General features: G+C 34.9%; 1 protein-coding gene across 1 annotated transcript in view; it reads right to left on the bottom strand.

The window, feature by feature from the left end:
- Positions 1 to 4602, bottom strand: part of LOC135690906 (AP-1 complex subunit gamma-1) — a 29184-nt gene extending 24582 nt beyond the window's left edge. Inside the window, exons 1-2 of the mRNA XM_089113609.1 lie at positions 4446 to 4602; positions 433 to 661 (exon numbers count right to left, since the gene is read on the bottom strand). Of these exons, the coding sequence (XP_088969735.1) occupies positions 433 to 654 (222 nt within the window). The 5' untranslated portion in view covers positions 655 to 661; positions 4446 to 4602. The remainder of the gene's footprint in view (positions 1 to 432; positions 662 to 4445) is intronic.
- Positions 4603 to 12882: the final 8280 nt, after the last annotated feature.

The following is a 12882-nucleotide window of genomic DNA, read 5'->3' as shown; positions in this document are numbered from 1 at the left end:
TATACTACTTGCTAACCCTCACTGGTGAGAGCATGTCCAGAATAGAAAACGTTTTTTCCTCTTTTCTCATTACTGTGCCATGTTTGTTCAAAATTGGTTTGCAATTGTCAGCAAGCATAGCGATAAACACGCGCCCAGTCAAATCTTCCAGGATCAGCCTCCTGATGACCTACGCTTGAAGGCACTTGTACCCTTGCTCACCTCAACTTTCCCCCCCTAAATTAGACCCCCTTTCTGAATTCCAGACAATTTTGAGTCTTTTTGTGATAGTCTTTGTTGTTCACATAACACACTTGAACAATGAAAAATCTTTTTGCAATGCCAATTTTCTGTGTTGATGCCTCTTTAAAAAAGTTTAAACTAAGCAGTCTTCAATGTTATAGCAAATATCTTATCAATTTCAATGTTATATTCAATAAAACCACAACTGACCTGGCCAAAATGTGCTGGGTAGCCCAACATGTGTATATAGAGAAGTTTGGCAACATTTCTGCATCTGGCTTCTGCATCCTCATCTCTAAACGAGCTTCTTATGACTGCACATTCTTTTGATATGACAGATCTTTCATCTGCAGCTGTCCTTGCAGCCCTTATAGATCGAATCAAATCTTTCAGCTTTTGATTAGCTGGCATTTTATTGAATATCGCACTCATTTGTATTCTGTTGAAAATAATTTAAAGGTTTTTTTAATATGAGAGATTGTAAAGATGAAAGAGAGAAGAAAACACAAATTGTTTAGGAGAGCTTGCTTGTGTAAAACTGCCAAAAATTATATTTTTCAATAATTCTCAGTATTAATAAACACAGCCTTCAATTTTTGCATAAATATGATGATAGTTTGCAGAAACAAAGATTGAGACAAAAAACCAAATGAAATGTGGCAACAGCAAAATTATTTGAAAAGAAAGTACCAAACACTTTTCCGGTTGATATATATTTCATCATAAGGCACTTAATATCATACTTCTTGAGTTCAAGACAAAACATCTTACAGGTCTCTTTTTCAGGTTTTCTAGATATTAAGCAAGCTCAATTAGGGATGCTGAACAACTTCTTGATCCAACCATTTAGTTGTTAAACTTCAGATAAACAAAATTAAATTATTAAATCTGAAATCAAACTCAAGAAACAACTCTTTGCGTTCAAAGCTAGCAATTTTCTTTCAGACTTGCATATGCAAAATATCATCACACTATAATCATTTCATGATAAAATAATTAAATAATATGTCATTGAGACAATGTCACTTTGATGTCACAAAACTTCAAGGGCATGACATCAATTCAACAATATAGCCTATGATAAAAAAAATTAAAATCAGTTGTAATTGAACCAAACAATGATAACATCATGAACTTAAAAGTTAGTTTCCATGTTTGTCCCTCTGCATAATATTTACACTGACATAGAGCAAGTCATTGCAAATTACATAGCTGGAAACCAGTTCTATTTAATAGCTCATTTATTCTTTGCATGAAAGCTCTTCTTAAAATGATTAACTTTGTTAACTTTTAAATTGTTCACCATTTTCAATGAGTAAGACAGAATCCCCTTCCAAATCATACAACTTAACAAGTGGAGAAAAAGTTGAAAGGCATCTTATCTAAGGCTAAAAACATCAAATGCAGTGTCCTGTTCCAAAATTTGACCTGGTAGCGAAAGAAATAAAACTCCCCACTTAGTTTTACTCTAGCCATGTTTTCAAAGAGTTTCCAAAAAAATTAAATTTAAAACATAGGTCTTAGGTCCCTCTTATACAAACTGATTTGATTAAAATAAATTAATTAATACCTGCTAAATCATATCACAAACAAAGAAAGTCTCAAGTAGAAAGGGGTCTTTTGACACTCAAGTTAAATATTCAGGAAACAAATGAAAGAAAATCCAACTTTACATGCTGTCTAATGCTATCAAATCAAATTGTTCATGGTCTCAGCCTGTCCTAAACTTAAAAACAGATTGCAAAAGCCACATTTTCCATTGATCACAAAAACCACAGCTAGAGACAACATCTTTAAATACGTTCACCAGATATCTTCTGATATTTATTACAGCTCATTTCTTCAAAGAGCACATTAGCCCCAAGAGATGAGGTTTGCTATCATGGCACACTTTACTTTTTGTTAATATTTCCCCACAACTGCAGGCAGTTATTTTAGCTGTTGAAAAAATGAGACTCTTTGTTTTCCAAACAGTTTTGATTTAAATCTCACTGTGTCAAAGAGGCTTTGAATAAAAAAATCTAAAGCAAAATAGATTCAAATTATAAAATTTGATGAAGTGTGCCTGGGTAAGATTAACTTAAGATTGATATACTTACAACTAGTAATTTCACTCTACATAAGGGCATATTTGTCAATTAATTTTTACACTTATCTTACATACATTTACATTTGGATAAATCTGTTCTAGTTTCAGAACTATGTTTTCTAACAGTCATTGCTTTTGCAAAATATAAAAATTGTACATTAAAAAGTTACAAGTATGACTGTATTGGTAACTCTCTTAAATTAACAGCCCTCTGCAATCAGTGCTTTCTCCAAAAACTATTCCCATTTTAGAAGATAACTTTAAAAAAGAGAGTTATTTCTAATAGCCAACAAGTGAAGATGTAAATTCTCTAGTTTTTAGTTGAAGCACTTCCAAATACAAATTCATATGCAACAATTAAAGATGAATATTTTGTGTATGTTTCTTGATACAACTTATAAAATTGCAGATGAAAATATAAGGAGGAAACCTTTTGCTAAAATTTGTCCAATTTTAAATATTTCACAACCCCAAACATCCTGATTTCAATTGAGAAAAATAAAATGGTGTTATCAGTGTTATTAATCTGTAAATATGCTAGACAATTATTGTGACCTATCAAATAAACTGAAATGGTGGCTGAGCAAGATTTGGAAATGCAGAAAATACACTCTTCTTTATAAGAACAATTTTAAAAGAACACGAGCCTCAAAATTGGTCAAAGGTTAAGAACAAATTAAGAACAGGCTGAGGCTGAGCTTCTACAATGATTTTTCTCAAAATCAAAGATTTTTAGCCATGTGTGAGTGTTTTTCAGTGAATATTCAAACCTGTCAGCAAATGAAGGTTGTCTCATTCACTTTGTTGGCATATGAGGCCTGACTACCACCCTAGAGCCAGATTGGAATCTTTGAAAGAGAAAGATGCACAGAGGATCTGTTTCATGTCCATGAAAAATGCGCATTTGCAAATAGCACAGCTAAAGATTTTGTGTAGCTGAGACCAATTACCATAAAAACACAGTATGCAACTTTCAGGTATTAGGTTTTACATTTCAAAGAAAAACATTAGTAACATCATTAGTGGTGATAAAAACAATATAGCAAACAATAAACATTTTTCATAATTCCTAAAAACAAGAACGAGGGGGATCAAACCAGATGGGAATAGTTTCCATAAACCAAAATCTGCTCAAACTTTGAAAACTTTGTGCATGGTAATAAATTTGATCATCCTGTCCCACGTGTGTTTTACTCCCAGAAATGATAAAATTACCCTTCACATGTTTGCTTTTATTTGGCATATGTGTGTACAAAAACCAGCCTCATGTGTACACAAGCAAAAAGTAATGACGTCCCAGATGATCTGCAACTCTGAGGGTATTCAAGTTCAAATTTCATTAAAAATGTCAAATGTTAGTACATATATACACGATACGTTTTACAGTTAAAGAAGAATCCTGTGTAGCTGGATGAATCACTTTAATAGAAATTGCGCTGCTGCAATAATGGCTGATACTTGATGTGGGCAGGGGATTTATCCCCAGCACAAGGCAAAAATTCCAATCTGGCCCTAGAGTGAAAAAGTTAGCACTCGCACTGCTTACACCCTATTGAATTAAGAACAAATTATGAACAAACCAAAGCCTCGGAATTTCGAAAAAATTAAGAACAGTCAGCCTGAATTTAAATCTACTGGTTCTAAGAAAAAGAGTGTAAATCAAAATCCTGAGTCATTGAATATGAAGTTTCTCCGAAGTAGAGCCATTTTTACCCATTTTCAAAACATTCTGTGAAATGTTTACTAATTTTGGGAACATCTTCTGATAACTTTTCTAACTATATTGCCTCTCTTGTGTCTTATCTCTTGAAGCTGTTTCCATAAACGTCATCTGTTGCTTCTAATTTTACTTCCGGACATTCTACAACTAGTAATACAACCTTTTTCGAGGAACAAAGATAGTGAAAATTGATAATTTTTAGCATTTTCTAAAAATCTGAGGTTTAATTTACACTCATAACTGAAATGGCTGTTATTTCTATATAAGAATCCCTGGCAAATCAAAGACTACCAACATGAAACAACAGGCCTAAGCTATCATTTGAGATGGTCATGTGCCAGCACGAAGCTAATCAATGCAAATATAATCACAAAAAAAGTGTCCACACGATACAGATATTCGAACTTAACAAACCTTTTGGTTAAAACCTCCCTTCTATGTATTATGTGGACAAGTACTGTGCCAAACAATCGTCAAACACCCAGCTATTTTCAAATTTTCGGCCTGCCCATTTCAAAACTCTGCAAAGAGGTGATCGCAGCAATCGACATTGCGCATGAGCAGCAATCATCTTTACGTTTGCAACTTAATACTCCTTCGCAGCCGAAGCAATACGAGATTCTTGAGAACTAAGGGCCAGATGCTCGTGGGAGTGGGACCCACCCGAAGGGAGAGTAAGGACACGCAATTTGCAAGTTCGTTATGAAAATTTCAGAGTAAATCTATGAAGCAGAATGTGATACTAGACATGCAAGTTGAGATATAAAACTTGTAGTACCAAGGAATCGTAATCGGAATGTAAAGGGCGATGTGTAAACTCATACTTTAGATTATTCCTCTACAAAACCAAGTTCTCTTAGGTCCCGAATGAGTATCCCCCGCTTATTTTTTTCGAAGAAATTTCTGACCCCCGCTCTTATAAGGACCCCCCTTCCCTCTGCTAATTAAATTTCCAATTTTAATAGGAGAGCCTTTCAAAAAGGTTGAACAACTGAGGTTGAGTTTACTCAGATCAGAAATGAGCATCTTCCATTCTCAACAGTTTCTAGATTAGTAGCCTGAGCAGATCTTTGAGAGCAGTGCAGCCCGTCCTCTATTGCAGTCGAATATATTACACCAAATTTCCATCCCCCCGTTTATTTGGACCCCCTACTTACTGAATTTCAAGAAATTTTCCAACCCCTCCCCCGCTTATTAGGACCCCCGCTTATTCGGGACCTAAGAGTAGTGATTAAAGAGTCAAAAGGCTATAAGAAAACTTTGAGAAAATGATGTTTAAAGCGCTCATTTCGAACCCTGAAACAAGAACAAGCTGAAGAGGAATATGAAACCTGCGCTAGCTACCCTAGACTACCCTTGTTCCACTAATTTCTCATTAGTGGCTGGACTTTTTCTATATATCCAGAACTTGCTTTAATAGTAAAGTAGTTTATTTTAGCGTTTAACTATGTATTCTGTATGCATTGTAATTTAACTAGTTTGTAAAAAGAGAGAATTGTTACTGAATGGTAAGAATGTACAGATTCCCCTCCCTTTATCATGTCAAAGCTCCGTCATATCAAACATTTAAACAGACAACCAGCTTCGAAGATCAAATACACGCATAACGGTAAGAGGCAAATTGAGTTAAACTGTTGTTTGAGGAAATCGCTTATTTAGTTAGTTAGTTAGTTAGTTAGTTAGTTAGTTAGTTAGTTAGTTAGTTAGTTAGTTAGCTAGCTAGTTAGTTAGTTAGTTAGTTAGTTAGTTAGTTAGTTAGTTAGCTAGTTTGTTAGCTAGTTAGTTAGTTAGTTAGTTAGTTAGCTAGTTAGTTAGTTAGTTAGTTAGTTAGTTTATTGAATAAGCTTTAGAATTTGGTCCGCATGTTGGTAATTTGTTACTGTCTTTGTTGCCTGCATATCCTGGAAAACGTTTGGCCAACGGAGACATATGAGTCAAGTCCTTTTTATTTGTATCCTCTCTATAGATTTTGGAAAAGGCCCTTTGGGACAAAATGCCCTCTACTACTTATACCAGGAGCTCCAACGCCAGTTCGAAAGTGGGAGTACACAAAAGCATTCTATTGCTTTGCCAAGAACTGGGAGGCCATGGTCAAGCCCCCAACCAACCCCCTCCGACGGAGAACCTGTGTACACCTTTAAGTTGGGACCTATACGAGAACTTAAATCTTGACTTGTAGTTAGGAAATCCAGTTAGATGCATTGAAATTGGTTCTTTTGCTACTCGGAATATGGAATGTAATGAATGACATCGAGATATACAATTCGTTGATTTAGATGACAATAAATGGAAGGGGATGCACACTCTCAGTATTGTGAGGAAATAATCGGGCTGTGATACAGTAAGAAGCCGCGTGTAAGAGCCTCCTTTATCAGAGTTTGGCAAAACAGGCTTTTGTATTATGGGGTACTTATTGACAGTTTAGGCTGAATAGGCTCTTAATTGGGTTCTTAATTCCTTCAGAGTAGATTTTGTTGTTGATTATCAAAGAAAAGTATTAAATCTGGTCTGTTCTTCATTCTAGATATTTACTAGTGTAACAATGTTCCCAAAAGTCCACCAAAAATTGATCAATGAAACAATACTGTGTATAAAATAGTAACAATAAGTGTTTCATGATGCATTTTGAGTTATATTTTGAAAATTCAATTTTTTGCCACCTTTTTGGCTTTTGGAAAAAAATATATAATTTAAATGGTGAAACCCCACAAATAAGTGCCTGTTGGAAATGGTTTGGCTAACAAGTTCATTTTTTTGGAGTATTAGAAAAGCAAATTTCTGCCAGAAGGTTTTAAAAATCCCTAGGCTCTTACACGCGGATTTTTACAGTACCTGTAACCGTGTCATCTAAAGCGCACTCACATTTGTATCAGTCTACCTCCGTTGCCTTGCAAAGCAGGGAAGGACAGGGGATGGAAAAAACCATGCTTCGTTATAATCATAGCTAAAATACCTTACAACTGGGAGAAGGCTAAATTGAATTAACACGTTCTGCAGAGATGCATATTTTATTTTCCCCCTTTGGACTCTCAAAATGAGTGGTTCAGCAGCAATTTTGGAAAAAAAGAACGATGCATATTTTTGTCTATGGATTATTTACATGGAATCAATCTTGTAACGTGAATGAATTATGTGGAAGATTAATTTCTACAGATACATGCTATGCTCTTAAGCGTAAGCGTTAATATAAGCGAATGCCAAATGTATTTCTATTTTACAGTATCGATCTTTGTGTAACTGTCATTTCTACTTCAATGCACCTTTGACAGCAGCTGTTACAATTTGCTTGCCACCCTTGACAATAGCTTCTTTACCTTTTCCAATTGGAGAGTTCTTGTCGTTAGCCATGGCAACAAGCTTGGCTCCTTGCTCCGTCACTTTCTGCTTTCCCATGGAAACAATCTTGTCCATCTTTGCTAGGCGCTTGAACAGACCTACAAAACCAAGACATGAGTCTTAAATAGAAGTCAGCATATACCCATAAAATCTGGAAAACTAGCTGTGCAAAATATCAATTTTTCATTCCTCGTATAAGCTATTAATTCCAGCCTCTAAAATTTTCAGTAAGTGATGAAACCAAGCAGCCACGAATCGAGATGACATAAAGTAATGAAATTAGAAATGTCTGCTACACTAAACTTTGGGGTGCACCTCAGATCAAGGAAGATGGGATTTCGACGAAAGAATTTCATTAAATACATTATGCTAAAGTCACAGAAACCACCTGGAACAATTCTGTCTGGATTCTTTACTAATGGTAAAACTACGCTAAGATGGTATTTATGGCAACTTGGAACCAAATTTGATCACCAAAATCCCAACACTCAGACAAAGATATGACTTCACCGAATATAAAGATAAAATTGTTTAGCAGTTTTCCTTTCAAAGCAATATAATTTAAAATAGCAACAAATTTTGCTCAGACAAAAGATGTTTTCCTTTCAGCTATATGTTTGTCAAAATGTTTGCCTAAAAAAGACGGTTTAAGTTGGTTTATCAGTGATCTATCAAGAGATTCATCTATGACGATAAAAGAAAAATAATGGCAAATTTGAGACAAAAGCAGGAAAACAAAGCTGTTTTCGGTTTGTAAGCGATGCTTTGCTTAAGACACTGTGGAGCTATGCTTATCGAGCAATGTCCTTGTACATCCGCTCAATTTGACCACTAACGACTCCCCTCACTTTAAACACCCTAACCACTGAGCCATCCTCGCACCGCGACGATCGGTTGTTGCAGCAAAATTCACCAAAATTAAGCTAAATTTCATTGGAATTAAACTAACAAAACCAAATCAACCAAACCTTCTTTTAAAATGGCTTTGAAAAAAGGAAGAATCTTACAACACGACTTAAGCTTTTCGTCTGACACTCTTCAGAGTGTAAAACGAACGTCAGAAAGCCTGCTATAAGATCATCTAAATAGTTGCCTTTGCTTGCAGCTGCCGTAATCACTTGAAGTAATCATCAACATAAAATGCAGGTGGAATCAATTATATTATTACTCAAAATCATTAGTTACCAAAACTATTCGCAATGGCATCGTGTAATCTGACAATCGATCATTTATCAATTAAAGCTAAATGCTCTAAGTGTTGGATTTTTTATGTTTCGCGCTTTGGAACCAATAATTTAACATAGAAAATTTAGTAATAATCAAGGTTCAATTCAATGGCGTATTCAGTTTGAACATAGCTTGACAGAACAAATTTATGCCAACAAATCTGTTCATTTCAGATTGAATATAAAAACATCTGATGTTACCTAATTTATTATTGTTTGGCTAGTTGCTAGCGCAAAAGGATCATTCAATACTGCCCGAAAAATACAGAGAATAGTCTTAGAATTATTGGAAATAGATTACATACCTCATATGCAGAAGCTTTTATTTCAACCAAACCGCAAAGATATTTCGACTAGTAAATTTTAATCTATGTAAAAATCTTACGGTAAAATTTAAAATGCCGCACGATATGATAGGCTTGTCGTAAATAGTTCATAAAGAGTTCTGATATGAAAGATCAGTTTTAGGTATGATTCGCTTAGACAAGACTCATGGTTAGAACTTTGACTATGAACTATATAGACACCTAATTCTTCACCACTGATTTCGGATAGATAGATAGATTTTTGCCATCTTGCTAGAAGCATCAATGTTTATCCACTTTCAGGACAGAAAACGTACGTGCAGTATTTTGGCTACTAGCAATATGATGTAATTATGAATACATTCAAAAGATTCGTGCGGTTCTACATGAAAAGTTTAAAAAGCAAAGACTTTCAAAAGGCATGAAGCGATTTTAACGATACACTCATTAAGGCTCTCTTTCAAAAAGAGTTTCAGAAACCAACATACCGATTCCTCTGAATTCAAAACTCCTGTATTCTTATGAATTGGCAATCAATCCATTCACTGGCAGAGCAAGTATTAATACCCGGCATCTGTGTGTGCTTGCTTTATGCTAGTATTTATCTGTGAAACTCATACAGTGCCATGCCTATCGCTCTTTCGGTAGCTGTCTAGAGTCTGTTTATACTAAGGTAAAACCAGGATAACCCTTTCGTAAAACAATTGCTAATCTGTCAAACTATTTTGAGGTCGACCGCTCTTATTCCTGACTGTTTTGCACTGCCGAAAATGAGTGAAATTAATCTGAAAAATGTAAACATGGCTACTTACAAAAAGCACATAAAATGCACTTACTTTGTCGAGTATAAAGATGCTTGGCCTTGATAATTTTTTTACGTAGAAGCTGCTTGCAACCGTCTGTTGATGTAATTGGAGTTCTTCGTTTGTAGTATAGTCTCTACAGAGAGGCACCGGTCTTATTCAACAAACAACACCAGCGTTGAATGGCCTTTATTGGTTTGTTTACGCAACTACACCGAGTGCGACAACCGTTACGGTAATCAACTAAAATCAACGCAACAGAATTCGAAGTAGAATAGAACAAGTCTTCTTCTGAAGAGCAGATTTCGAATTACCAACAGTTGCGCCTCGCAATTATTCATTCCATAAGATCTTTTCTTCTTTACAGCAGTTGGCAAACACTCTCTTCATGCTTTTTTACCGATGAGCTCTCCACACAAAAGAATTCCGACAAACGAACATTTGTAGCTGCCAATTTTAGGCCAGCCTCAACACCTGCAAATTTGCTAGAATGAAGAGGAAGGTGCCAACCAGGGATGCAAGCATTTTCTAGTAAAATCCTAGTAAAGTTTACAACAGAATCTTTAGATTTGCTGTAATTTGATTTAGTCGCACGAAAAAAACAGGATTTGCGAGGATGAATTATTCATGTAGAGCTGTATGACTCGATCTTCAGGGATTTGTCTGTTTCGAAATCGCAGAGTTTTAACAGAGCGCTACTCAAGAAAACTGCAAAGAAGGCTCACCGCAAAGCAGTGCTATCTGGTTGCTAATTACCAGACATGATTTTAAGGAGAGCAATTCGTTATGAAAATTCAATCTCTTGTAGAAGTGGTAGATACATCTTGAAAGCCATTCAGCCATTTGAGCACACCAGGTTGCTAATTCGCTACGTTTTTCTCGTTCAGTTTCCAAAAAAGATGAATATAAGCGAATTCTCTGCGTCTAAAAAGGGTTGCAAGATTTAAATGAAAAGAAATTGGCCTGTAATGTTCAGCGTATGATAATCATTTACCATTTGCTTACTCGTTGCCAAACACCAATGGAATTCGATGCACTGCACAAGGAAATGCGAAGATGCATTCTTTTAAGTCATTTTCATCTAGCTTTCATTTATCAGAGTATTAAATCCTGGATGAGGAACAAAAGTATGCCTAAATATTTAGTGTCAAATGAAAAATATGACAATATGATAATGACGTTTGATTACCATGTTTTTGACCAATCGCTATCTTCCAACTTCTGCCATGATTGGAATGGTTTGCGAGGAAACAAACTCACTGTGATTATGCAAGATTAGACATCTCCTCCTTATAAAGATAGATGTGAAAACCAAAATTTGTTCAGATCTTCGTTTTGCTGCATAATCCACCAGTACATAAAGCATTTTACAGTCAGAAAATAAAATCATAATTTCTCAGTCAATTTAACGAGACGATAATTGCCTCATGCATCCGAAATAGTTTTTATCTGGAAGAAAAATATACCTGTTTTTTGGTGTCATAAAAAAACGGCAAATCGAATCCGTCTCCACCAAATATGATAAAAAATAATTCTATCAGTAAAACAATTTCTGTCTTTTGGAACTTACCCAAAATTATTAAGGGAAATATCCTCCAAGAGAATTACGGGAAGTTTTGGAATTGCTGCAGAGAATACTAAGAAATAGCAATAAAACAAAACCAAAATTTAAAGAAAGCTGTCTAGCACAAAATAATCGACATGCATTTTTCAAGAAATGCTACTAAGCAAATTAGATCGGGCACATTCAAACAAAATGAGCGAGCTTAATTTGCACTTAGACCATCATGTGTGATCAAAAAGTATCATTTCCCGGTTTCTGTATCTATTTCTACTTGATTTTCTTACACATTCTATGATTCCTTTGTGTACTGTTTCAGTGTCCTCTAAATCTTGCCAGAATCCAAAAATATGCTGGCTGCACGACAGAAGGAAGTGAGGAAATGTTTGAAGAATTTCAGCTGCCACGTCTTAATCACTTTTTTATTCCATCATATTTCAAGCATCAAGCATCAAGTTTTGACTTATTGGCCTAAGGAAAAGAGAACTCTTTCCTGGAACAAAGGGCTCAAATTCACTTGCTCTTAATCGAGGAGTTTTGGAAGAAAAAGATGGCTAAAAAAGTTGAGCAAAATCGCTAAATTCAGCCTTTTGCTTGGCTTGTGTTTGATGAAATAGGCTGATTTATTTTAGACGAGACCAACTAATAGTTTAATTTATCATTAATGGGCAACTCTTAAAATTGACTTTTACCAACAATATATGTTATGGTGTTGGGCATCAAAGGACTGTGTCTCAGCTATGAGAAGTTTTCAGTATACTGACTGTTTATTGTTACTGAAGACAACACATTTAAGGTATACGGCATACGTATAGATTTCTAGCAACGCTATTCAAATTGATTCTATGCAAGTAAACAACGATGATGTTTTAACTGGACATCTGGATGGATTCTTTGTTGAACAAAACGTTTGTTAATGAATGTTTAAAGAAAAAATTTGCTAAGGAGTATTTTATTTCGGCTGTTTGGTTCGGTAATGTTCACAGAATGAAGATGATTGACGCTAAATACGTTAAAGTGTGTTGCAATCTCGTATGCAAAAATTTCAATTTTCTAGTTATATTTTTGATCAATTATGGTTCAAATAAAATATAAATAGTAGGCCTTAATTAGTTTTAAATTAGCTGTATCTGCTTTCTAGCCTACTGTATATAAATAAATTTGAAGGTGGTGATTAAGACTTCAATTCCAACTGATGCCACTGAATAATTGTCTTTCTCAATGGTTTATTGTCTGCACTAAGATAAATGGAATAATAGTTTCTATGCTCATCTTTTCTTGTTTTGCTTATCTTTTCTTGTTTTGCTCATCTTTTCTTGTTGACCAAGGATATTTGAAATTCAGCATCAAATAGTAAATTAATTGATATATCTCTGATATAAGCTTTTTAAGCATCGACATTACGTCAGTATCCATTCCGTTCAAATATGGTCGCACTTCTTCTGAATCTACATGTTCCACACACACACAACCATACCATAGTTTCTATGCAAACGACTTTTCTTCGTAATTTTTACAAAACATTGCCTACATGCACAGCAACTGTGCACAAATTATGAAAATTACAACAAACCGACTCTCCAACTGATTCTTTTGCGAAACTTTTTACATATTTAAATT

Source organism: Rhopilema esculentum, chromosome 4 (assembly GCF_057945365.1).
Source record: "Rhopilema esculentum isolate cy_ngs chromosome 4, ASM5794536v1, whole genome shotgun sequence".
In the NCBI taxonomy this organism is placed as follows: domain Eukaryota; kingdom Metazoa; phylum Cnidaria; class Scyphozoa; order Rhizostomeae; family Rhizostomatidae; genus Rhopilema; species Rhopilema esculentum.
The sequence above is the reverse complement of the archived record's forward strand: the minus strand, read 5'-3'. Positions and strand labels throughout refer to the sequence as shown.